This window comes from Dendrobates tinctorius, unplaced genomic scaffold, assembly GCF_039654945.1.
Source record: "Dendrobates tinctorius isolate UK_male_01 unplaced genomic scaffold, ASM3965494v1 ptg000046l, whole genome shotgun sequence".
In the NCBI taxonomy this organism is placed as follows: Eukaryota; Metazoa; Chordata; class Amphibia; order Anura; family Dendrobatidae; genus Dendrobates; species Dendrobates tinctorius.
This window is the reverse complement of record NW_027361714.1, coordinates 1-26,788: the sequence shown is the minus strand read 5'-3', so window position 1 is coordinate 26,788 and position 26,788 is coordinate 1. Positions and strand designations below refer to the sequence as shown.

General features: G+C 46.8%; 1 protein-coding gene across 2 annotated transcripts in view; it reads right to left on the bottom strand.

Moving 5' to 3' along the window:
• PPIL4 (peptidylprolyl isomerase like 4) overlaps positions 1–24,776 on the bottom strand; it is a 47,829-nt gene extending 23,053 nt beyond the window's left edge. Inside the window, exons 1-7 of one of the 2 annotated variants that reach the window (XM_073575649.1) lie at positions 24,618–24,776; positions 22,627–22,694; positions 21,551–21,615; positions 20,697–20,814; positions 13,359–13,501; positions 5,712–5,808; positions 5,502–5,618 (exon numbers count right to left, since the gene is read on the bottom strand). In XM_073575649.1, the coding sequence (XP_073431750.1) occupies positions 5,502–5,618; positions 5,712–5,808; positions 13,359–13,501; positions 20,697–20,814; positions 21,551–21,615; positions 22,627–22,694; positions 24,618–24,687 (678 nt within the window). In that variant the 5' untranslated portion in view covers positions 24,688–24,776. The remainder of the gene's footprint in view (positions 1–5,501; positions 5,619–5,711; positions 5,809–13,358; positions 13,502–20,696; positions 20,815–21,550; positions 21,616–22,626; positions 22,695–24,617) is intronic. The other variant, XM_073575648.1, reaches the window with a different exon arrangement.
• Between the last annotated feature and the right edge of the window lie 2,012 nt (positions 24,777–26,788).

Genomic DNA, 26,788 nt, shown 5'->3' with positions numbered 1-26,788 from the left:
TACTTATTTATATCTAAGGTGACCAGGGAGCTGTGTAAGCTGCTCCAAATTAAACAGCTACGTACGTCAGTGTACCATCCACAAACAGACGGGTTGGTGGAAAAGTTTAATAAGACCCTCAAAGCCATGCTAAAAAAAGTTAGTCGCCAAGGATGGGAGGGATTGGGACATGTTACTGCCCTATCTAATGTTCGCCATTCGCGAGGTACCGCAGGCGTTAACGGGGTTCTCCCCATTTGAGCTATTGTATGGCAGGCACCCAAGAAGACTGCTTGATGTAGCCAAAGAGACGTTTGAACAGGAGCCCACTCCACATAAGAGTGTCATCGAGTATGTGGCAAATATGCAGGATTGGATTGTGGTCGTGCGGCCCATAGAAAATGAGCATCTGTTGGATGCCCAGGCCGCTCACAGCTACGAGTATAATAAAAGGACCACGGTCAGGACCTTTAAAGGAGACCAGGTGATGGTACTAGTACCCACCCCAGAGAGTAAACTCATGGCCAAGTGGCAAGGGCCCTATGAGATATGGGGAAAAGTTGTGGAAGTGAATTATAAGGTGTACAAACATGGGAAAAGGAAACCCGAGCAGCTGTACCATGTAAATTTGCTAAAGGCCTGGAAGGACTGATAATGTTTGGTTGCAGAGGCGACTCCGGTCATACAAATGGGGGTCCCTCTGGCCAAGGACACAGCTGGGTGTGAGGTATTAGTAAATGACGCCCTCACAAAGCAGCAGCGACAGGAGGCTCGAGCTTTGGTGCAGCAGAATACAGATGTATTCTCAGAGCTGCCGAGGCGAACCTCGGTGATACAGCATGACATTGTCACCGAACCCCAGGTAAGGGTACGGATGAAACCTAGTGCCAAAAGCCAGGAGGCAAGCGATAGCGGCTGAAGTGAAGCAAATGCTTCAATTGGGAGTCATTGAAGAGTCCCGGAGTGAGTGGGCTAGCTCCATTGTGTTAATACCTAAACCGGACGGGTCGTTACGCTTCTGTAATGACTTCAGAAAGTTAAATGAGGTGTCAAAATTTGACCTCTACCCAATGCCTCGGGTGGACGAGCTAATTGAAAGACTGGGAAAGGCCCAGTACTTCACCACACTAGACCTCACTAAAGGGTACTGGCAGGTTCCCCTGACAGAATCGGCTAAAGAGGAGACTGCATTTATCACGCCAGAGGGTCTGTTTCACTATGTTGTCTTACCCTTTAGGTTACATGGGGCTCCTGCCACATTCCAGAGGCTGATGGACAGTGTTAGAACCGCATCGGGAATACGCATCGGCCTATTTAGATGACATAGTCATCTTTAGTACCAACTGGGAGACCCACCTGTCCCAGGTACAAGCCGTGTTAGAGTCGCTCCGAATCGCAGAGTTAACAACAAGCCCAAAGAAATGTGCGATAGGGCTCACGGAAGCTCAGTACTTGGGTTACGTGATCGGTCGCGGAGTGATCAAACCTCAAGTAAACAAGATCGAGGCCATCCAAAGACCTTTCTAATGATCTTTTTACTCTTAGACCTGTGACGGGGACAAGGGGGCATCCTCTACGTCTGGAGGAAAGAAGGTTTAAGCATACTCACAGACGCGGATTCTTTACTGTAAGAGCAGTGAGACTATGGAACTCTCTGCCATATGATGTTGTAATGAGTGATTCACTACTAAAATTTAAGAAGGGACTGGATGCCTTTCTTGAAAAGTATAATATTACAGGGTATATACACTAGTCTCCTTAATATTGCGTTGATCCAGGGAGCTAGCCTGATTGCCGTATGTGGAGTCGGGAAGGAATTTTTTTCCCCAATGTGAAGCTTACTGTTGCCACATGGGGTTTTTTGCATTCCTCTGGATCAACATGTTAGGGCAAGTTAGGATAGGATATGGGTTGAACTAGATGGACTTAAAGTCTCCCTTCAACCTTAATTACTATGTTACTATGTTACTATGTAAAACTGGCCCAAGCCCTTAAGTACTAAGCAGGTGAGGGCATCATTGGTTACTACCGCCAGTTTATACCCAATTTTGCGGGAGAATCAGCACCCCTAACGGACCTCTTAAAAGGTTAAAGGACAGTGATGGTCCGATGGAATCCTCAGGCGGAGAAAGCATTCCAGTCCCTGAAGTCAGCGTTGTGTGAACAGCAGGTCCTCATCAGCCCCGACTTCAAGAAGACCTGAACAGAGGGGGGTATGTGAGGCAGCGACCGGAGTCATATGTGAGGGTCGCTATGCGTCCCCCAGGATGCGCTCAGAAGCATATTAGATCTGCTGGAGTGCCTTGTGGTCACAGCAGTGTGCCTGTGACTCACAAAGCGGAATAAAAGTAAGTTGAACCTGGTCAAGTTATTTTTGACCAAGGAGTTTATTCAGGAAAACCCGGTATGGGCTTTTATTTTTGAAACGGACTGCAGGAAGGTAGTGGGGTCCGGTCCGTTTCCTCCAGCCTAGGTCTTATAAGTGGCCTGTGGCCACAGATTGGAAAAAGGAATAAAAAAACCCTGCAGGAAGAGCTTTTGGGTGTGTCAGTTCTGGCTTGCAGACACAGAACAGTGGTCTGCAGAGTGTTCCCTGTGTGAGGCAACACAGGGCCAAACTGAGCCAAAAGGTCTGGCACCCCCTGCATACCCGGGCAGCGCGGTAGCTCACGGCAACTGGCCACGGACTGTTCTGTTGCTTCCCGGCTGCGATCCGGAGAATACAGCGTGTTGTGCACTGTGTGAGTTTTTTTGGACATTAAACACACTTTTGTTTTTGAACTTGCTTGGGTCACTGCCTCATCACTGCATAGTGTGGACACCGCTGCTTTACAATTAATATGGAGCATGTTATGGGGCCACCATTAACCTTATTTCGCATTATATGGGGCATATAATAATATGGAGCACGTTATGGGGCCACCATTAACCTTTATGCCGCATTATATGGGGCATATATTTATATGAAGCATGTTATCGGGCAACCATTAACATTTGTGCAGCATTATATGAGGTATACATTAATATGGAGCATGTTATGGGGTCACCTTTAACCTTTCTGCAGCATTATATGGGGCATATTTTTGTAAGGAGCAACTTATGTGGCCCATCATGAACTGTATGGAGCATTATATGGGGCTCCTGACTCAATATGTATATTCAAAAACATTTAACCTACTGATGTCTCAATTAATTTTACCCGTATTGGTATTTATTTTTATTTTTGAAGTTTACCAGTAGCTGCTGCATTTCCCACCCTCGGCTTATACGCGAGTCAATAAGTTTTCCCTTTTTTGTGGTAAAATTAGGAGCCTTGGCTTATACCCAAGTATATACGGGTAAGTTGACATTTCAATTATACTGAAAGATGTACAGTATTCATGTTTGTATAAATTGTTTTGTACACCTCTCAAAAAACAAATTAAAGAGTACTAAAGTTACAAGAACAGCAAAATGGCACTGATGAAAACTACATCTTGTTGTGCTAACAATAATTGCTTACAGTGACAGAAAGAGGTAAAAACATATGGCTGTAAGAATATTGCAACACAAAAACAATTTGCACCATATTTATTATGCATTTTAGACACTTTATGCCCCTTGTCTTTGCTGTGACTTGGCAAAAAAGTCTAACATGCTCCATATTTATGAACAGCATCAACCACTATGGTAGACAAAGAAACCCTGAATCTTGTTCACAGTTTTATCTACAGCAGATTATGCTTCTTTCTCCACATATGAATCACATCTTCCCCTCTTCCTCAAACTCACCATCCACTCTGAAAAACAAATATATGCAAGAAAAGGAGACATACTATATACCAGGGATCACCAAACAATAATAGCTTATGGATATGTGATGGTGCCCTCCACCCCTCTTCTTTCTCCACTCTGAAAAACAGCGCAAATCTGCCATGCTCAAAGCAAGACGGACGACAAACAGTGAAGTAATAAAGTATAACATGAGGTGTAACCCAACGAGAAGGGAAGAGGAGGAAGGAGCACTCAGCATAGTGAAATACACATAGAAGAGTTGCCTGAAGCTCCACCACAAGTCTATCTCAAGACTGTGCTATCATGAATAGCTGCTTGGTGGGCACTCACCGGCGGCTGCAGTAGAAGCTAGACAGGTAGTTCGGCGCTAAGGACGGCCAGTGACAGCGGGGACCGGGGTCCGAGAGTGGTGCTAGCGGTGCAGCAGGAGCTTGACGTCTGCTAGTGAGAGCAGACAAGACCTGCGGCACGGGACCGTGGGGAGGAGGCGTAGCCTACTGCGCCGCTGTTGGAGCCGCAAAGCGGGGCTGCTGAGGCTCCAGGGGGTAATGCAAGAGGGAGAGGAGATACCACCGGACACCAGGGAAATTACAGGACGACAGAGGGGGACAAAGTCAAAAACAAGCCAAGGTCATTCACTGATCAGGGAACGAAGTACATAGGGGTCAACCTGAGGATAGTAAAATAACATAGCCAGAGTCAAATAACCAGGAGAAGCAAATAACGGTACACAAGCAGTAAGCATAAATCATAACAGGGACAGAATCGGGTCAAAGCCAAACAAACACGCTACAGCACAGGCACCGGCACACCAGGGTCGACACACTCAGCCAAGGGTCAAAGTATAACCGACAAAGGATGGCCCCACGATGAGGCTATAAAAAGCCTCAGAGAAACCAAAAGGAGGCCATCCGGGTTAACCCTTAACATATCCAACCAATTCACCAGCAAAACTATGACAGTGCTGGATTCACAGCCACACAGTTCAGTACTGCGGTATAATTTCCTTCATACTATTGCTGGTTCAAAAAAAATTATGCTACACAGAAAAAGAGGAAGAATCCCACTGCTTCTGTGTACTGGAGAAATCATATCAGTTAGTCTCCACTCATTAATGTACAGAGAACTTAAAATTAGGGAGAGAATATGCAGAGTAAAACTGTGGAAAAAAGTTAATAAAAACGCATAATTGAAAGAAAGTGCATCATTCCTTTTGTAGACAAATAGGACAGCTTATATTGAAAAGTTACTTGAAATGACAGGTATGCTATAAGGGTATGTGCACATGTTGTGGATTCTTCTGCGGATCCGCAGCGGATTTGGCCCTGCGGATCCGCAGCAGTTTTCCACGGGATGTACAGTACCATGTTATCCTATGGAAAACAAAAACTGCTGTGCACATGCTGCGGAAAATTCCGCGCGGAAACGCAGCGGTTTATTTTCCGTAGCATGTCAATTCTTTGTGCAGATTCCGCAACATTTTGCACCTATTCCATTATAGGAATCCACAGGTGTAAAAACGCAGGCGAAATCCGCACTAAATACGCAGGTATTTTGACCTGCGGATTCTGCAGATTCAGCAGGGAAAAATTTGCACACGAATCCGCAACGTGTGCACATACTCTAAGACTGCCTAGTCAAAATTGGTACTGACTAAAAATTAGACGTATTGATAAATATGCCTCAGTGTAATCATACTGACTCACAAAATAAACTGAATGGGAAATTTCCCAAGAATATATTCATACCATTTCTAATAGCACAGCTCTGGTCTTAGCTTCTTTATCAGCAAGTTGTTCTTCAATCTCCTCATTTGACTTTCCCTTATTGTTGTCAATTTCTTCATCAGCACCTATACGTCCACTCTGGGATTATAATAAAGTGATGATTATTACAACATTATCATAAAGGAGACAAATAAGATATAAAAGGAAGACGTTCCCCACTGCAATACTCACATCTAACTGCTCTTTAGTAGGCTCTGGGGAACGATCAGGAATGGGGAGGTCTGGCGGATCATCAAATGGGTCATCCAGAATCACAGTATGGTTTATTCTATCAAAACATATAAATGCAACAGAATGGTTCCCAACATCAAAAACAAAAAGGTGAGAATTGCCTAATAGTCAGGCTGAAATTATCTGCACCTTGTATAACTGTATTTGTGTATCTAATATGCGGCCAAGATCGATTTTTAACCGCGCACAATGAAGGTTCTCCAGATGTATTAATTGTTTATTAGTCAACCAAAAAGCGTTATTTGATGAAAATATAATGCTTCCCTTAAAACGGATTTACAATCCTGATTTCTTCTGTGTACTCACCTTATTGATTCCTGCCTTTCCTTTCCTATTGCTGGCTAAGATCCTATTGTGACTGCTGTGGTCGGGGAGAAACCACCATGGTTACTTACCGGTAGCCGGTTTTTCCGGAACCCATGACAGCACACCTGAGAGAGGGATCCGCCCCGCCAGGACAGGAACCTACTGAGATATAAGGGGCGGCACCTCTCCTCCGCTTCAGTTGGGTTACAGAGCATTAAGAGGACTTCCCGGTTAGTGCATGTTAATCCAACACCACATCACACAAAAGCACCCTACTAAACGTGCACACCCATACGGTGAAAAGGGGAGGGGGGGGGAATATACGGGTGCTGTCATGGGTTCCGGAAAAAGCGGCTACCGGTAAGTAACCATGGTGGTTTTCTCTTCACACATGACAGCACACCTGAGAGACTTTTGGAGACTTTGAAACACCTTAGGGAGGGACCACCGTTTGCAGCACCCTTCTACCAAAGGTTAAGTCAGCAGAGGAGGATAGATTTAATCTATAGTGCTTAAAGAAGGTGGAAGGTGAGGCCCAGGTAGCGGCCTTACAAATCTGCTCAATCGATACCTCTGCTTTTTCAGCCCAGGAGGTCGCCACGGCTCTGGTGGAATGAGCCTTAATGCCGTCAGGAATCGAGTTACCACTAGCTGAGTAGGCTACACTAATGGCCTCCCTAATCCATCTAGCAATAATCCCTTTTGAAACCCCATAGCCTTTCCTGGCACCCTGAAAAGCTACGAATAGGGACTGGGACCTCCTCCACTGGCTGGTGATAGATATGTATTCTAGAAGGGCTCTCTTGCCGTCCAAACTATGGAACTTTTCTTCCCCTGGATTCTTTGGATTATCGCAGAAGGATAATTTCCTGACCCTGATGGAAAACTGCCTTAGGCAGAAAAGTGGGGTCTGTTCTTAGCACCACCCTGTCCTGAAAAACTTGTGTGTAGGGTGGGTTCACTGAGAGAGCCTGCAGGTCTCTTATACTACGGGCTGATGTAAGGGCCACTAAAATGATTGTTTTTAGGGTCAGAAATTTTATGGGGAGCTGATGTAATGGCTCATATGGTTCTTTTGTAAGGGCCTCTAGTACTAGGTTTAAATCCCAGAGAGCTATCCTGGGAATTGGAATAGGTTTAGCGCTATGACATGATTTGATGAACCTGGCTATCCATCTATTTGCTGCCAAGTTGCAGTTATAGAGCGCCCCTAGTGCAGATACCTGAACCTTAAGTGTATTTACCGCTAACCACATCTGTAATCCTGCTTGTAAAAACTCCAGGATGGCACTAATCGGGGGGTTCTTGCTCTAACGCCTTACCTAGGAACTGAAGGAATTTATTCCATGTTCTGCCGTAGATATTAGTCGTCACCGGTTTCCTACTTTTAAGCAGGGTGGCCACCAACCCAGGAGAGAAACCTTTACCCCTTAAAAGCGACCTTTCAAATTCCACGCCGTCAGATGGAATCCCTTGACTTGCGCTTGGAATATCGGGCCCTGGGCTAGAAGGTCCGGGATTTCTGGCAGAACCCATGGATCGGAGAGGGACATTCTCCGCAGTAGAGCAAACCAGGGCCTTTTTGGCCAAAATGGGGCTATTAGAATTACTTTGGCCTGATCCCTCCTGATCTTCTTGACCACTGTTGGGATCAGAGCAACTGGGGGGAACGCATAGGCCACTGAATGTGCAAGAGTCCACTGCCCATGGATCTTCCCTCGGGTTTAGAGAGCAAAACCTTTGTGTTTGCCTGTTGTGTTTGTTGGCAAAGAGGTCTATCACTGGTTCCCCCAAAGCTGCGTTATTTTTTGAAAAATGGACCGCTTTAGGACCCATTCTCCCTGCCTGAGAGTATTGCGGCTTAGGAAATCGGCCTCTGTTTTCTGCCCCTTTTATGTGTAAGGCTGTTAAGGAGTGTAAGTGTTGCTCCGCCTTGCCCAGGACGTCGCCTGCTGCTTTCATTAGGGAGTGTGCTCTTGTCCCTCCTTGGTGGTTGATGTATGCCACCGTCACCTTGTTGTCCGACATTGCGACCCCTGAGTAGGTGAAAAAAGTGGGTTAGGGCTTTGTTCACTGCCCACAATTCTCTCAGATTGGAGGATGCCCTCCTTTCTTGAGGTGTCCAGGGCCCCTGGCCTACGTGACCTCTTAGGTGTGCCCCCCACCCCAAGGAGCTTGCGTCCGTTAGAATCACGTCTGTCCCTTGTTTGTTCCAGGGTATTCCTGCGGCCAAGTTTGTACTGTCCAGCCACCAGTTGAGAGAGTCTCTGGTCTCTAATGAAAGCTCTAGACCTCCTCCTAAATGCCCTCTTAGCGATCTTTGTGCTGCTAGTATCTCCCACTGGAGTTGACGGGTGTGAAATTGAGCCCATCTGACCGCCGAAATACAGGACGTCAGGGTGCCTAGTAGAGACATCACTTTCCTCAACGTCATCTGAGGTTGGTTTCGGGCAGACAAGGCCATATTCCGCACCTTCTCTATTTTGGCCTCCGGAAGCAGACACACCTGCTGTTCTGAGTCCAGGATAAATCCTAGGAAGGTCTGTTGCTTTAGGGGTTGTAGTTTTGACTTTTTGAAATTTATTATCCACCCTAATTCTTGTAAGGTGTTGGTCACCTGGCTTAACTGCGTAGTACATTGGTTCTCTGAGTTGCCCACTATGAGGAAATCGTCCAGGTAGGGTATTATGACTATCGTGAATCCGGAGGAAAGAGTTACCTCCGCTATGACCTTGGTGAAAACTCTCGGGGCTATGGATATACCAAACGGGAGAGCTCTGAACTGGAAATGCTTCAGTACGCCTTGGATATAGAGTGCTACCCTCAAGTATTTTTGGTAATCTGGATGGATAGGGATATGATAATATGTGTCCTTCATCGACTACAGCCATAAAGCAATCTTAATGTAGTAGCTTTATGGCCGTAGTCACAGACTCCATTTTGAAGGTCTGATTCCCTATCCACCGATTGAGTCCTCTGAGGTTTATAATTGTCCTGAACGATTGGTCCGGTTTCTTGATCAAAAAAAAGTGGTGAATAGAAGCCTCTTCCCTTCTGTGTGTCTGGGACTTCGTAAAGGACCTGTTTATTAGGTTCAGGATCTCCGCTTCCAAGGCCAACTGTTCTTCGGACGCTTTTCTGATAGGGGTAACCACGAACATGGCTTTCGGCTGGTGAACAAAGGGGATTCTCAGGCCTTCTCTTAAGACGCTTAGGATCCAGGTATTGGAGGAGATCTTTTCCCAGGCTTGGGAAAAGAGTGCCAATCTCCCCCCTACTGGAATACTGGCATCATTGTGGTGATTTTTTTGAGGTGGAGGTACCCCCACCAAACATAAATCCCGACTCTTTTTTCCTTTTGTCCTCCCATCTCCTTCTGTCGGCCGGAGGACGCCCCGTATTGAATCTACCGCCCCTCCGAAATGGCTGTCTTCTCTGCTCTGTCGGCAACCTGGGGAAGCCTTTTTTCCTATCGCTTGCCTTTTCCAGGATATCGTCTAGGTTCTTCCCGAATAAGAACCGACCATCACAGGGAAGGGAGGACAGTTTAGCCTTAGACTGCAGGTCACCTGGACAGTCTTTAAGCCAAAGTGCATGTCTAGCAGCATTTGATAATCCTGCCGCCCTAGCCGTTAACCTCATAGAATCCGCCGAGGTGTCTGCTAAAAAGGCGGCCGCCCCATGCAAGAGATACATATCCGCCAATATCTTCTCTCATGGGACCCTTGATGCTAGATTTTCTTCCAACTGCTGCAGCCAGACCATCAGGGAGCGTGCCATGCAGGTGCCCGCTATTGTCGGCTTTAATCCTCCCGCTGTCGCTTCCCATGCGTGCCTCAGATATGAGTCCGCTTTCTTGTCTAGCGGGTCTCTAAGAACCCCTGAATCTTCCAGGGGTAGGGCCGATTTCTTAGAAGACCTGAATACCACTGGGCCTATTTTTAGGACTTTGTCCCATATTTCCACATCCTTGTGCTCAAAGGGGTATCGCTTCTTAGAGGTGGAGGGAAGAGCCCCTGATTTTTCAGGTTTCCTCCACTCTCTCTCAATAAGCGCCTGGATATTTTCGTTTACTGGAAAGGTCCGTTTTTTCCTCTCCTGGAGCCCCCCAAACATAACGTCTTCTAGGGTTTTTGTCGTTTTCTCTTCCTGTAGGCCCATCGTTGTTCTGATGGCCTTTAGGAGAGCATCTGTGTCTTCCACCGGAAAACATGGCTTACCCCCTGTGTCGCTGTTTGAGGAGGGCGCCTGTTCTGATTGAGACGAGGCCGAAGAGGAATTTGAGGGAGAACTAGGGGGATTCTTCCTACCTTTCCTCCCTTTTTTCAATAGGGTCTTAATTGAACCCTCCATTTCCGAACTAAGGGCCGATATCAAATTAGCCATGAAACTAGGCGCTTCCTCAGCCATGGTTCGCTGAATACAACTGGCACAGAGGTCTTTCTGCCAGTCTCTTGCTAGGGCTGTTTTACATATCGCGCAGTCCCTATTATTCTTCTTGCTTCCTGCTTTTTTGGGCCTTTCCTATGGGGTCAAACATACACAGAGAAACCCTATTAACATAAATGCTAGCATTTACGAAGATCACTCACCACCCGTAATCAAGGGTACCGGACTAGGAGGCTGCGTCGGAGCACGTGATCTGTGCTCTCTGGATCTTGAGGATTCTCCCGACCTGCGGCTGGGGTGGCTGCTGCTTGAGCGGCTTCCGTGTTTGCGGCCAGAGGGCTGTGAGGGCGGCAGAGACAAGGACCTCTCCTGCTCTGGCTCCATACTTGCACCGTCTGCCCCGCCGCTGCTCCTCATTTAAAATATGCCTCAGTCCTGGTGAGTGGCCCATTCAGCTGCCTCCCCTCCCCCCTGCGATCGCCGACCGACTGCTTCAGAAAGCCGGCCGGCGTCGCACTCGGCGCGATGACACCGTCACCTGGAGCTGACGTCAGCCGGCGCGCCCACAATCCTTTGCGCCACTGACGTCAGTGGCCGGAAGATGCCCGCGTCTCTCCCCGTCAGATGCCTCGGGGATCGAGATGCGGGCGCGCGCGAGGGGAGGGCGGCGCGGTGGGGGCTCCCCGGAGCCACCGGGATCCCACCTGCGTCCACACGAACCCGGAGCCCCGGGGACTGTGCCTCCAGCATCCGACGGTCGGTGCTACAGGTAAGATACCTGTTCTTCCCACGCCGGGACGGAGCTGGGTCCATTTTTTTCTTCTTCTTTCTTTCACTTCGCCCATGACAGGCACCACCAACAGTGGGATTCCTTTCCAGGACAGGAACCCAACTGAAGCGGGGGAGAGGTGCTGCCCCTTATATCTCAGTAGGTTCCTGTCCTGGCAGGGCGGATCCCTCTCTCAGGTGTGCTGTCATGGGTGAAGGGAAAATATGTCCTTCCCAGACAGAAAAATAACCACATACACCAGAACTGGGCAGCAGCAAAGATCAGTAATGTGAGTATGGTTTTTATTTTTTATACATACCTTATATACTTGAGTATAAGCCGACCCCCCTAATTTTGCCACAAAAAACTGGGAGAACTTATTGACTCGAGTATAAGCCTAGGGTGGGAAATGCTCTATAGATTATTTCCCCATATGCTGCCCCCATAAGAAGCTCCATAGATTGTTCCCCCATATGCTGCCCCCAGAAGAAGCTCCATAGATTGCTCCCCCATATGCTGACCCCAGAAGAAGCTCCATAGATTGTTCCCCCATATGCTGACCCCAGAAGAAGCTCCATAGATTGTTCCCCCATATGCTGACCCCAGAAGAAGCTCCATAGATTGTTCCCCCATATGCTGACCCCAGAAGAAGCTCCATAGATTGTTCCCCCATATGCTGCCCCCATGCTGCTGCTGCATGTAAAAATAAAAAAAATGACATACTCACCTCTCCGTCGCTGGGTGTGAGGTGCCGGTGTCACTGCTGGCACCTGAGATACTCACATGCCCTGCGTCCATGGCTGCTCACTGCTATCTGCACGTCATCAGTCAGTGACGTTCAGACTGCAGGGGGCGCGGCGCGCACTAACCACGTCACCGCGCCCTCTGCTGTCTGAAGTCACTGACCGATGACAGACAGCAGCAAGCAGCCATGGACGCAGGACAGGTGAGCATCGCTATAGTTACCCGTCCTGACGCTGTGTCTTGAGCCCTCAGCTTCTCCGCGCTCTCTCTTCCTGCCTTCAGCGGTCACGTGGTACCGCTCATTAAAACTCATGAATATGCGCATATTCATGAGTTTTAATGAGCGGCACCACGTGACCGCTGAAGGCAGGAAGAGAGAGCACGGGGAGAAGCTGGGGGCTCAAGACACAGTGTCAGGACGGGTAAGTATGACCTGCCACCTCCTCCCCTCTTTGTATATGACTCGAATATAAGACGAGAGGGGGACTTTCAGCCCAATTTTTTGGGCTGAAAATCTTGGCTTATATTAGAGTATATACGGTACATTATATTATCTTTAACCTGCACTCAACATGGTTATATCCTGTTTTTGCATTTTTTGTTTTTTCCTCGCCTTCTTCCAAGATCCCTTAGGCTGGTTTCACACTTGCGTTGGACAGAGCTCCGTAGGGCTGCGTACTTCCTCCGTTAAGCTCCGCCCACTGCAGCACCTCTTCCATTCAGCTCCGTCTATGTCTGCCTGCGTCCTGCCTATCTTTAACATTGGGTACGCAGGCCGAGCGGATGTATGCGGATGCCTCCACTTACGTCGTTTTGATGCCGTGCCGAACATGTTGCATTTTGTTGTGGCCTTCGCAGCGTCAAAACGACATAAGCGGAAGGCATCCGCATACATCCACATCACCTGCATACCTTATGTTAAAGATAGGTACGCAGGACGCAGGCGGAGCTGAATGGAAGAGGTGCGGCAGTGGGTGGGGCTTAACAGAGGAAGTACTCAGCCCTCCGTAGCTCTGACTAACTCAAGTCTGAAACCAGCCTAACTTTTTATTTTCCCATCAACATAGCCATATGATGTTTTTTTTTTGGGCGACCATCTGATCGCTTGTACTATATACATGAATAGATTTGCTGTATACAGCACATATCACCGTCTCCTACAAACACCAGCCAGAAGGTCTATGCGTGGCTATTAGAGGCAAATAATGGCTGACTGTCACAGCCATCATCTGCCAGGAATGATGCCGGCTCAGGAACTGAGAGTGTTCAGGGAGCTGGTATATGATAACTGTACATCATATGTCGGTGAGGGGTTCAAATTCATAGTAATACAACATTTTACTTTTACATTTTATTGAAACTGTATTTGTTCAAAATACCGGATGTCTTGAAAAGGAACAAAGTCTTTATCCACAAAGGTCTCATTGATCTTCTTTAGCACATCCATTCCTTCTGTCACTTCCCCAAATACTGTATGCACCCCATCTAGATAGTCCAAATTTTCTCCTGTAGTAATAAGGAACTGTAAAGAAAAATAGTATTGCTGGTTTATTATTCGTTGTAATTTTTCACACTGATAAACGATCTGAATGGAACTTAGACAACCAACTCACTGTATCAGGGGTACGCATGCACACACAAGGGCATATTTCATAGCAAACCTTTAAATATGAAGCATGTTTAAAAATACGGCAGTACAGAGCAACAGGGGCACAACCTGGGGGCAGGAGCCATATTCAGCCCATCGTGCCATTTTGTGTGTCCCCCAATGTTCTGTATACATTAGTTTCCATGCCACAGGGAATAAGAATATCACACTGCTCAGGAGCAGGGCTGAGCATAAATTAGTAGAGCACAGTGCAGCCATGTGTGGGTCCCCAATATATCAAGAGACTAGAAACTCTGACCCCCATTTAGCACTCCTGAAAGGTATATTCGAGTTAGAGAGATGGCTGTGCCTTTGTGTACTGCTCTCAATATTCGATTTTAAGAGAACACCTACTACAACACCCGGGCCCCGATTAAGCAAAATGTTTTTGCCAGATTACTTGGAAAAGTCACAAAACGTTTGCACAACTCGAAGTTGAACAAAAAGGTTGCAACTTTTGGCGTTTTTACAGCCAGTCCTGGCCAGATGAGTAGAAAAATTAGCGAAGCATAGGCAGGACAGGTCAGGACAAGTTTTCCCCACAAATTCTTCATTTTAGTGGTGTTCACTTACGACAAAAACGCACTCTAGTCTCTAACTGGAGTTAACATTTCTTGCGAGGCGCACACCAGTGATAAGATGCATCTAAGGCTGCTTTCACAGTGTCTTTTAGCGCAGCGCATTCATGCTCCCCTATGTTTAACATGGCGGGCGCATGGTCTAGCGTTTGCACGCGTTCGTATGCGTTTTCGTGCGCATGCGTTTTTTGAAGTGTGCGCCTAGGGGCGCCCGACACAACCTGTTGCATTTATGGGTCCGTCCAACGGCGTCAAAAAAATGCATTTGCACACTTGTGCACGGAATGCGCAAAAATAACACATTACATGCTATGGGAGCGCAGGCATGCGCAGTTTGAAATCGCATGCGTTTTAAGAGTTAACATGGTGTGAGGTAGCGCTGTCATTTACTTAGGGGATCCTCGCTAGGCAGTGAACAAAACCAGATCCGGCACAGGTTTTCCATAAACTCAAAACATAGTCCTTGCGGTTTATTCACCATCATAGAGCCACAGCAGCACTATACAGTTCATATCCTTAGCATAATCCAAAGCAATCAACATAAAGTTCATCACAGCATAGCGTCCATTACAGAGCTTCCCTCTGTTAAGTCTGTGACCATACAGGTTATGTTTAGGAGGCTTTCTAGCCTCATTTATCTCACCCACGTCAGGGTCTCCACATGGTTCCTTCATTCAGGCTGCAGACGTCCATATCCCTCCAGGGAACTCTCAAGCCATTACACACACAGCCACACACAGGCTGTTAGCCAGGAGAAAATCCTGTGCACGGGACCTTCTGCTCTGGACCAGCCAGGTCCCTGCATTCACCACTTGTGACTGACCCTGGCCACATTATACCGTTCATAGCCACGCCCACTGGGTCACATGACTGACCTCATCACAGGTCCGTCAGGCATTTTCACACTCTTTACAACCGTGCTTTAAACACACCCCCTGGGTGGGTTTGTAGGTAACCAGGCCCCCCCAACTCTCTAGTTACCTGGAGACTTCTCCCTCACATAGTAACGCAGCACCCCAGCAATGTCCTTGCTGATCACACATACATAAGTCTCCATCTCAAAGCCACCCACTTTGAGATACATAACGGCCACTCAACACTCTGCCATTCATCCCTTCTCCTGGGACCTCCACACAGCGCCCCCTAGCGCACACAGTGGTTACTACACCACAATGACTAGAAACTGGTTAAAACGCATGCGCCTAAAAACGCAAATGCATGCAAAACGCATGATGCTTTTTTTTGCATGCGTTTCTATTGCGCACGAAGCGCAGCGCTAAAAAACGCTAATGTGAAACTAGCCTAAATCATTAAGTCACGTGCGCCTCTTAATGAATTAAGCACATCTTAGGCCTCTTTCACACATCCGGATTTTGCCGTCAGGCGCAAAGCTGGACATGCACGCATGCGGCACTTCCGGCTCTGTGGGCCAATGAAAGGCAATGGTAACGTCCGGCAGCCGGATCAGGCTTTTACCTGATCCAGCCACCACTTGCAGTTTTCCTCCTCTGCGCATGCCCGGATATATCTCTCTCTCGAAAAGTGGTCTTCCCCGTACTGCGGTGACGACTGCCGAGTATGCCGTAAGTTGCGCCGCAGCTACATCCGCTGCCTCAGCTTCCGGCCGTCCGGCTTTTCGCCGCACACCGCCGGAATCTCCCCAACGGATGTGTGAAAGTAGCCTTACTCCTGCATGTCCATCATTAAGACTGGCATATACAATGCCAGTCTTTACTAATCAGACCCATAGTCTTCATTTGACACAGTTCTATGTGTTCAGGGTCTCCTCAGCTATAGAGTATTAATTAGGGAAGAAGCCCAGCTCCACTCTCCAGACATGTAGGAATCCTGGAAGTGAGTCAGCATCTCCTAAAAAATTGCAGTGAAATTATGGAACACTCTGCCACATGATGGGACGTTGATCCAGGCAACTAGTCTGATTGACATATGAGGAGTTGGGAAGGAATTTTTCTCTTAATACAAGATAACATCTGCCTCATAGGGTTTATGGCTTCCTCTGAATCAACGATGTGTTCAACCTATGACCTAATGAACCTGTGACTTCTTTCAACTTTAAAAAATCTAAACTACAGTTGTGGCCAAAAGTATTGACACCCCTGCAATTGTGTCAGATAACACTCAGTTTCTTCCTGAAAATGATTGCAATCACAAATTCTTTGGTATTATTATCTTCATTTAATTTGTCTTAAATGAAAAACCATAAAAGAGAATGAAGCAAAAAGCAAAACATTGATCATCTCACACAAAACTACAAAAATGGGCCAGACAAAATTATTGGCACCCTCAGCCTAATACTTGGTTACACAACCTTTAGCCAAAATAACTGCGACCAACCGCTTCCGGTAACCATCAATGAGTTTCTTACAATGCTCTGCTGGAATTTTAGACCATTCTTCTTTGGCAAACTGCTCCAGGTCCCTGATATTTGAAGGGTGCCTTCTCCAAACTGCCATTTTTAGATCTCTCCACAGGTGTTCTATGGGATTCAGGTCTGGACTCATTGCTGGCCACCTTAGAAGTCTCCAGTGCTTTCTCTCAAACCATTTTCTAGTGCTTTCTGAAGTGTGTTTTGGGTCATTGTCCTGCTGGAAGACCCATGACCTCTGAGGGAGACCCAGCTTTCTCACACTGGGCCCTACATTATGCTGCAAAATTTGTTGGTAGTCTTCAGACTTCATAATGCCATGCACATGGTCAAGCAGTCCAGTGCCAGAGGCAGCAAAGCAACCCCAAAACATCAGGGAACCTCCGCCATGTTTGACTGTAGGGACCGTGTTCTTTTCTTTGAATGCCTCTTTATTTCTCCTGTAAACTCTATGTTGATGCCTCTGCCCAAAAAGCTCTACTTTTGTCTCATCTGACCAGAGAACATTCTTGCAAAACGTTTTAGGCTTTTTCAGGTAAGTTTTGGCAAACTCCAGCCTGGCTTTTGTTATGTCTCGGGGTAAGAAGTGGGGTCTTCCTGGGTCTCCTACCATACAGTCCCTTTTCATTCAGACGCCGACGGATAGTACGGGTTGACACTGTTGTACCCTCGGACTGCACGGCAGCTTGAACTTGTTTGGATGTTACTCGAGGTTCTTTATCCAACATCCGCACAATCTTGCGTTGAAATCTCTTGTCAATTTTTCTTTTCCGTCCACATCCAGGGAGGTTAGCCACAGTGCAATGGGCTTTAAACTTCTTGATGACACTGCTCACGGTAGACACAGGAACATTCAGGTCTTTGGAGATGGACTTGTAGCCTTGAGATTGCTCATGCTTCCTCACAATTTGGTTTCTCAAGTCCTCAGACAGTTCTTTGGTCTTCTTTCTTTTCTCCATGCTCAATGTGGTACACACACAAGGATACAGGACAGAGGCTGAGTCAACTTTAATCCATGTCAGCTGGCTGCAAGTGTGATTTAGTTATTGTCAACACCTGTTAGGTGCCACAGGTAAGTTACAGGTGCTGTTAATTACACAAATTAGAGAAGCATCACATGATTTTTCGAACAGTGCCAATACTTTTGTCCACCCTCTTTTTTATGTTTGGTGTGGAATTATATCCAATTTGGCTTTAGGACACTTCTTTTTGTGTTTTTTTTTCATTTAATACAAATTAAATGAAGATAATAACAAAGAATGTGTTTGCAATAATTTTCAGGAAGAAACTGAGTATTATCTGACAAAATTGCATGGGGTGTCAATACTTTTGGCCACAACTGTATTTATGGCATATGCTTCTGACATGCTATAAACCTCTCAAAAAGTATAACCCTTTAACCCCTTAGCCCCCAAGGGTGGTTTGCATGTTCATGACCGGGCCAATTTTTACAATTCTGACCACTGTCCCTTTATGAGGTAATAACTCTGGAATGCTTCCATGGATCCCGGTGATTCTGACACTGTTTTCTCATGACATATTGTACTTCATGTTAGTGGTAAAGATTCATTAAAATAACTTGCGCTTATTTGTGAACAAAATGGAAATTTGGCGAAAATTTTGAAAATTTCGCAATTTTCCAACTTTGAATTTTTATGCCCTTAAATCACAGAGATACAGTCATATATTAAAGTTTGGGCACCCCTATTAATGTTAACCTTTTTTCTTTATAACAATTTTGGTTTTTGCAACAGCTATTTCAGTTTCATATATCTAATAACTGATGGACTCAGTTATATTTCTGGATTCAAATGAGGTTTATTGTACTAACAGCTATAATTTTTCCATATTTTGACCCACCGAGTCATGTGAGGTCTTATTTTTTGCGGGACGAGTTGATGTTTTTATTGGTATCTTTTTCGGGCACGTGACATTTTTTGATCGCTTTTTATTCTGATTTTTGGGACGCAGAATGAACAAAAACCAGCATTTCAAGAATTTCTTTTGGGGGGTGCGTTTACACCGTTCCACGTGCGGTAAAATTGATAAGGCAGTTTTATTCTTTGGGTCAGTACGGTTACAGCGATACCTTATTTATGTCTTTTTTTATGTTTTGGCGCTTTTATGCAATAAAAACAATTTTATATAAAAAATAATTATTTTTGCATCGCTTTATTCTGCGAGCTATAACTTTTTTATTTTTTCACTGATGATGCTGTGTGGTGGCTCGTTTTTTGCGGGACAAGATGACGTTTTCAGCGGTACCATAGTTATTTATATCTGTCTTTTTGATCACGCGTTATTGCAATTTTTGTTCGGCGGTATGATAATAAAGCATTATTTTTTGCTTTGTTTTTTATTTTTTAAGGGGTTCGCTAAAGGGGTTAACTAATGGGACAGTTTTATAGGGCGAGTCGTTACGGACGCGGCGATACCAAATGTGTGTACTTTTATTGTTTTGTCTTTTTTTATTTCCAAAAAATGAATTAGGGAATTTTTTTTTTTTTTTTAAATTTAGCGATTTTTTATAAATTATTTTTACACTTTTTTTTTTTTTTTTTTTTTTTACTTTATTACAATGTCCCATGGGGGACATAACTCATGTGACATATCGCTGATCTGTCACATCACAGATCACTGTGACAGATCAGCGATCTGTCACAGGCAGTGCTGGAGGCTTCCTCATGCTGGCGCTTTGCAGGCATGAGGAAGCCGCCTCCCTGCAGGCCCCTGAAGGTCCCCACCGCCATTTTGGATCCGGGGACCTGCAGGGAAGGAGCCCCCGCATGGCAGCGCTGCACATTGCGCTGCTGCGGGGTTCTCAGGGAAGCACGGAGGGAGCCCCCTCCCTGCCGATGCTTCCCTAAACCCCCCGGCACACTGCGATCGTGTTTGATCGCAGTGTGCCAGGGGTTAACGTGTCGGTGGCGGTCCGTGGAGCGCCGCAGATCGCTATGACGTACTATCCCGTCCATGGGCATAGGGGCCCGGGTCCCATGGACGGGATAGTACGTCAGATGGCAGAAAGGGGTTAAAGGGAATCTGACAGTAGGCTCAACCCTCTTAAGCCGACTATATGGGCAAGCAGCTAATAGGACTTTGAATAAAATAATACCTTGATATCTGAGATCTGATGTCTTATTCCAGAGAAATATACGTTTTTTTTGTATGTAAATGAGCTGTTAAGCTCTATGGGCCAGACACAGACGTGCCTAAGGCTCTACCTCCAAAGCTTATTATAAAGGGAGAGCCAAGATACGGGGAAATCAGACATCGGACTGCAGATACGATGACCAAAATGCCCATATAGATAAACAGATAAGCTAGCTCTGCTAATCAAGTAGGCGCCAAGAAGATAATAGCATCAAAATCATAAGAAATCTTCGGCACACTAGGAGCAGTAATGCTTCCATAAGGTAATCTTATTTCTAAAACGCAGATGTATTCTATAAGAACATTTCTGCCGTGTAAGAATATATATATACGAGTGTACACAAAAAACTGAAATGAACAGAACAAAAGTATATAAAATTAGCGATAGGAGAAAGAGATCATTCCAGAAAATTCTAAACAGAAAGTACATGGCTCCAGAATGTGTGGGAACAAGGCTTAAGGCTGTGTTCACGCTGACTTATTTGGAGCTAAACAAGAGCAAATATCATTAAATAAAAGGGAAGAATCTGCTTTGGGTTTTACATAAGTACAAGCAAGTCATAGAATCAGAATCGTAGAGTTGGAAGGGACCTCCTGGGCCATCTGGTCCAACCCCCTGCTCAAAGCTAAAGTGAAAATTCCCTTTTTCTCTTGTCCCTAGTCTTATAAAAAATTGAAACATATCAGAATTGTCTGAACTTCAGACATGCACCTCTACATTTAGTCAGTCATAATCCAGTCTTGTAGTCAACTGCATTAAAGGGAATAAGTCAGTTGATTCATGCTGCTGAAACCACGGGCAGCATGAATCAGAGCCTGCCTGCACGATTGAAGCCAGGTTGTTTCTCGCAGAGATGCTCCAATTGTTTGAGTTGTACCAAGTTCTATATCGTCTCCACTATCAGTCAATTGGATATAATGAAGCTCAATTACACGGGATCTCCCATCTAACCTGTGATCCATGCTGATCATTGCCATTGTTCACCATCGACACAGTTCCCAGCTTCTTGTGTTTTATTCTTGGCACTTTTTCAGGTTCAAAATAACTTGCTTGGTCTCCATATAACTTTCTGAAATAATAGGAAAGGAGTCAGATAATAAGGAAAATAACTCCCCACACTAATGTACGACACCAATACAATCCTAGACATCAAGCAAATACTCTTTGGGATGGATTAATTATTGCGCCTTTTTTAACTAGTATTTCAAGTTTTTCATTTAATCCTTCTTTAAGTCTATGTTACGCATGTGAATGTTTTTTTCTTTTTCATATTTGCCATTGTGGATAGGGTTAGAGATCTAGATGATGTCAACAGGTTCATGAATTCCGACTTTTAAAATAGTCACAACATCTTTGAGCAAATGTACTCCAATCCTTTTTATGTAAATCTATATTTTTCGTTAACTTTCTGGAGATTTTAACAAAACGTGAATTTTTGCTCTAACATAAGAAAAAAAAAATTTATGGAACTTTTTTGTTTTTGCTCAAAATTCATAAACCATGTGGGCCATTTTGAAGTATTTCACACAAAGAACATCAATGAATACCACAAGTCAAAAAAGGAAAAAAAGGGACTTCAAATACAAAACGCAAACGATAGGCTGTATACGATGGGCCTAAACTAAGAGTAGAAAAAATGCCAGCTAGACTATATACACAGAAAGAACAATTCAAGAGGAGATATAAAATTAATTCTTCTGACAAACCTTTGTTGTTGTTTTTTTTAATCTTGTAATGCAATTCTGAATTTTAGTAATAAAGAGCACATACAAGTTTAACATTAAAAATTAAGTACCGGTACATACCTAAAGATGGACTCGCCTCCTCTGCCTGTTCCCAAAGGGTCGCCAGTTTGTATGATAAAGTCTCTCTAAGGAGGAAAAAGACATCAGATTGAATATCATACAGTAGTAAGTCAAAGGCCCAATGACACTGGCCAGTTCTATCCCATATACAACCAACATGTTATTTGGGAAGTTCTTATATTTTTGCAGCTGAATATCACTGCATTACCAGCACTCTTTCAATTATGACCATGTGTTAGAAATGCTCAGATAAGCGAAGAAGTAGAAGCCTCATGCACACACTGCAGATTCGGGTCAGTATTTTATATCAATATTTTAAAGCCGACATCAGGAGTGGATGAAAAAAAAAAATAGATAAAACGAATTGTTTTATTTGCCTTCTGTTTAAGATCCTTTCCTGGTTTTTGTTTATGAATACTAATAGAACTGGTTGACAATGCCAGGAAATGGAAGCGGTTTTTCTAGATAAAAAATTGAGATCTGATCAATTCCTAAGTGAAGTGAATAGAAGCTAATCTGCGGTAGCCATTACCCAATGTAAGAAGCAGGGCTGTGGAGTCGGTAAGCCAAACATCAGACTCCTCAATTTCCATGACACCGACTCCACCAAAATGGGCTCCGATTCGACAGCCCTGGTAAGAAGCTGTACTGTGATGGGTGTTGGGTTCTGAATGTTGGACCCCCAAAATCTGATGCTGATTACTACCCTAAGAATAGCTCATCATAATCTAAGTAGTGGACAACTCTTTAAAAAGCACGCCTAACCTTACAGAGACGAATTCCAATGATTCAGCATTTTTTAGACCTGCATCACTCTCTTGACACAACATTTAATTGATCCTTTTATAAAGGATCAGTCACTTGTTTGTCATCCAGTATGAAAATAAATGACCCGTCATATTTTATGAATGTTGTTTTTGCCTTTAGTGGCTACAATCTGGTGTTGTTCAGTAGCCATCTTGGCTAACGCTACTCTATAATTACATATGGGGGGCTAGATCTGCTGTTTATCAGTGTTACTAGTACCTCAGCAAATTTTTGTCAAAATATACAAAATTACTCATAGAAATACTGACTTGCACATTGTGGATGAGACAGTAGTTGTAGTACTTTATCTTGCAGAGCTTCAGGAAATTTAAGCAAGCTACAAAAGAAAATTAACATACATTACAAACAGACTACACAAATCCCATAAATACAGGTCCATTCACATTGAGAAACTAGTATGCAGCATTTTTTTAAAAAAATTTGAATGCATGTATAAAGTATTTTTGTAATAGAGCTTCATTAAAAACGTTGGCCACTTTGGTTTCTACAGCCTCTATATATTACAGTACTAGACTTCAGATTGTCAGAATTCATGGCCAAGGTAAGAATATTTGTCTCTACGCGAGGGCCACAAGTGGTCAAAAATGCGGGGACAGTTAAGCGGGTTGCTTTTTGTAACTTCTATAGGAGTAGATTGGAGATATGGAAACAACATAGAAGTACCGAGGTTTTGATAACCCTTTAAAACCCTGAAAGGGCCCTGACTTTTATGAGGGTCGCAAGCTGAGTCTGCATCTTTGTCGGTAAATGATGGTTGTGATGATCAGCAATCAACTGTCTGTAGAAGCTCTGCTGTTAACCTGTCAATCTGTGACGGCGGCACTTACAGCGCACTGGCGGGGAGGTGATGTGTTGCCATGATGGCCAGGGGTCTGCTAGCCCCTGGTGCTTGCCACCATATGTATATCATTTGTCTAATGCTCGTTTCCTACCCAAAGTCAATTTGTGGGTGGCAGATTTTCTAAAGCTGGTCCGTTCTACTTGACAGGTGCAGCCAGTGGCATTGCCAGGTGCAGCCAGTGGCAGGTGCAGACAGTGGAAGTGGCAGGTGCAGCCAGTGGTAGGTGCAACCAGTGGAAGTGACAGGTGCAGACAGTGGAAGATGCAGCCAGTGGAAGTGGCAGGTGCAGCCAGTGGCAGGTGCAGGCAGTGAAAGTGACAGGCAGTGGAAGTGACAGGTGCAGCCAGTGGAAGTGGCAGGTGCAGCCAGTGGCATATGCAGCCAGTGGCTGATGCAGTGAGTGGCAGGTGCATGCAGTGGCTGATGCAGTGAGTGGCAGGTGCAGGCAGTGGCTGATGCAGTGAGTGGCAGGTGCAGGCAGTGGCTGATGCAGTGAGTGGCAGGTGCAGGCAGTGGATGATGCAGTGAGTGGCAGGTGCAGGCAGTGGCTGATGCAGTGAGTGGCAGGTGCAGGCAGTGGCTGATGCAGTGAGTGGCAGGTGCAGGCAGTGGATGATGCAGTGAGTGGCAGGTGCAGGCAGTGGATGATGCAGTGAGTGGCAGGTGCAGGCAGTGGATGATGCAGTGAGTGGCAGGTGCAGGCAGTGGCTGATGCAGTGAGTGGCAGGTGCAGGCAGTGGCTGATGCAGTGAGTGGCAGGTGCAGGCAGTGGCTGATGCAGTGAGTGGCAGGTGCAGGCAGTGGATGATGCAGTGAGTGGCAGGTGCAGGCAGTGGCTGATGCAGTGAGTGGCAGGTGCAGGCAGTGGCTGATGCAGTGAGTGGCAGGTGCAGGCAGTGGCTGATGCAGTGAGTGGCAGGTGCAGGCAGTGGCTGATGCAGTGAGTGGCAGGTGCAGGCAGTGGATGATGCAGTGAGTGGCAGGTGCAGGCAGTGGCTGATGCAGTGAGTGGCAGGTGCAGGCAGTGGCTGATGCAGTGAGTGGCAGGTGCAGGCAGTGGCTGATGCAGTGAGTGGCAGGTGCAGGCAGTGGCTGATGCAGTGAGTGGCAGGTGCAGGCAGTGGCTGATGCAGTGAGTGGCAGGTGCAGGCGGTGGCAGGTAAAAATGCAGTTGCAGGTAAAGATGCAGTGGCCGGTGCCCAGTGCACGCATGGCAAGGAGAAGAGCTGGCCACCAGAGCTTTGTTTAGTTGCCACTGTGGCCAGGTGTTTGCTAGCTGTGCTATGTCCATGACAGAGGAGGACTAACGCAGCCAGCCAGTGTGTACAGTGCCCAGCAGATTCCACAGTCCACCGCAGTATGCGGAGCGATGGAGGACCACAGTTCCCATATATCTACCTCGCGGCCTCTCCTCTGAGTACAGGTCTATGACGATGTCCCCCAGGGTGGTCTCCAGGAGGACCGCCATGATACAAGCACTGGAGTCGCGCTGCAGTGACGTCACTGACACGCGCCCGTCCCACAAATCGTGCTGCAATGACAGGAAGAGGGCGGAGGAATGGGGTTGGCATTTCCCGTTCTGGGCCCCGCCTCCCCAGCACCCGTATGTTGGGGAAGATGGTGCAGTGTGGGCCGAGTGCAGGGCCCTGGTGCCTCTACCTGCCAGTGGCGGCCCTTCTTCTGGCCCTGACCGGCCGCGCTCAGGAGTATGGCATCCGTACCCGTGTGCAGGTAAGGGGGTCAGCAGTCCCGGATCATAGCCCTGCACAGGCTGTGGTGATATATGACGGACCTCTGTGACTACCAATCCATTAGGAGGGGCTTCCTACTACTTTCCCATAGACCTGCCACTATGAGGTCCTCCACATGACCCCTATATGCGGCCCCCCGTTTGTCACTCATGTTCCCGGTGTGTTCTGTGTCTGTTTTCACTTTGTGTCATCTTGTTTCCTTGTGTGCCAAGAAAAAAATGGATGGCGGTTCTCCCAACCTGCCCTAGCAACCGATCCGTGAGAACTGCACGCTGTCTGTATGGCTGCCGGGTGTTTCGTGGCCCCGTTTATTTAAAGCCGCCTTCACGCTTCCGCATACAGTAAAAATTACACATGATGAACCCGCATCGCTGCCATCAGTGGTTTCCATCAGCTTGTCATTCGTGTCTAGTTTTTACCAATCGCGTGTCATCAGTGTGCGGACAGTGTGTCACCCGCGTGTCACCAGTGTGCGGACAGTGTGTCGCCCGCGGTGTCACCAGTGTGCGGACAGTGTGTCGCCCGCGGTGTCACCAGTGTGCGGACAGTGTGTCGCCCGCGGTGTCACCAGTGTGCGGACAGTGTGTCGCCCGCGGTGTCACCAGTGTGCGGACAGTGTGTCGCCCGCGGTGTCACCAGTGTGCGGACAGTGTGTCGCCCGCGGTGTCACCAGTGTGCGGACAGTGTGTCGCCCGCGGTGTCACCAGTGTGCGGACAGTGTGTCGCCCGCGGTGTCACCAGTGTGCGGACAGTGTGTCGCCCGCGGTGTCACCAGTGTGCGGACAGTGTGTCGCCCGCGGTGTCACCAGTGTGCGGACAGTGTGTCGCCCGCGGTGTCACCAGTGTGCGGACAGTGTGTCGCCCGCGGTGTCACCAGTGTGCGGACAGTGTGTCGCCCGCGGTGTCACCAGTGTGCGGACAGTGTGTCGCCCGCGGTGTCACCAGTGTGCGGACAGTGTGTCGCCCGCGGTGTCACCAGTGTGCGGACAGTGTGTCGCCCGCGGTGTCACCAGTGTGCGGACAGTGTGTCGCCCGCGGTGTCACCAGTGTGCGGACAGTGTGTCGCCCGCGGTGTCACCAGTGTGCGGACAGTGTGTCGCCCGCGGTGTCACCAGTGTGCGGACAGTGTGTCGCCCGCGGTGTCACCAGTGTGCGGACAGTGTGTCGCCCGCGGTGTCACCAGGGCGCGGACAGTGTGTCGCCCGCGGTGTCACCAGGGCGCGGACAGTGTGTCATCAGTGTCGGTCCATGAGTCTGTTTTTGCCATCATTGTCTCCCCTCTGTATCAGTCTGTGATTGTTAATTTTACTGTAAGTGATATCTGTAATGTGGATGTTACCCCTTCTCATGTACAGCACCATGGAATCAATGGTGCTATATAATATTATTAATAATAAATTAAGCAGGTTGTGGGATGCAGTGACAGACAGGAGACAGAGCAAGGGTTAACTATTTTTAATTAAAGGGGTTAACTCCTCCGAGGGGGGGCTCTCTGCAGCTTTGCACGCTTTCTACCTCCGCTTCCGGCCGCATTCTCGCTCTAAACGCACCCCCTCTTCCTGGGTCATGGGACCTGTCCGGTCCCTTGTTCCTTCCCCCAGGAAACAGGGGATGCAGCCTCAGTAGTTCCAGACCCAGCTCAATACAGGTACTTGCAGCCTGGTCTCCCTCCTTACACATGGATGCATGGATAAAGAAATACATAAATGCTAAGGCTATGGGCCCACGTAGCGTTTTAAAACGCACAGTGAAAACCGGACTCCTTCCCAGAAATTGCGCGTTTTTTTCCGCCCGATTTTGCTGTAATTTTCTCAAGCA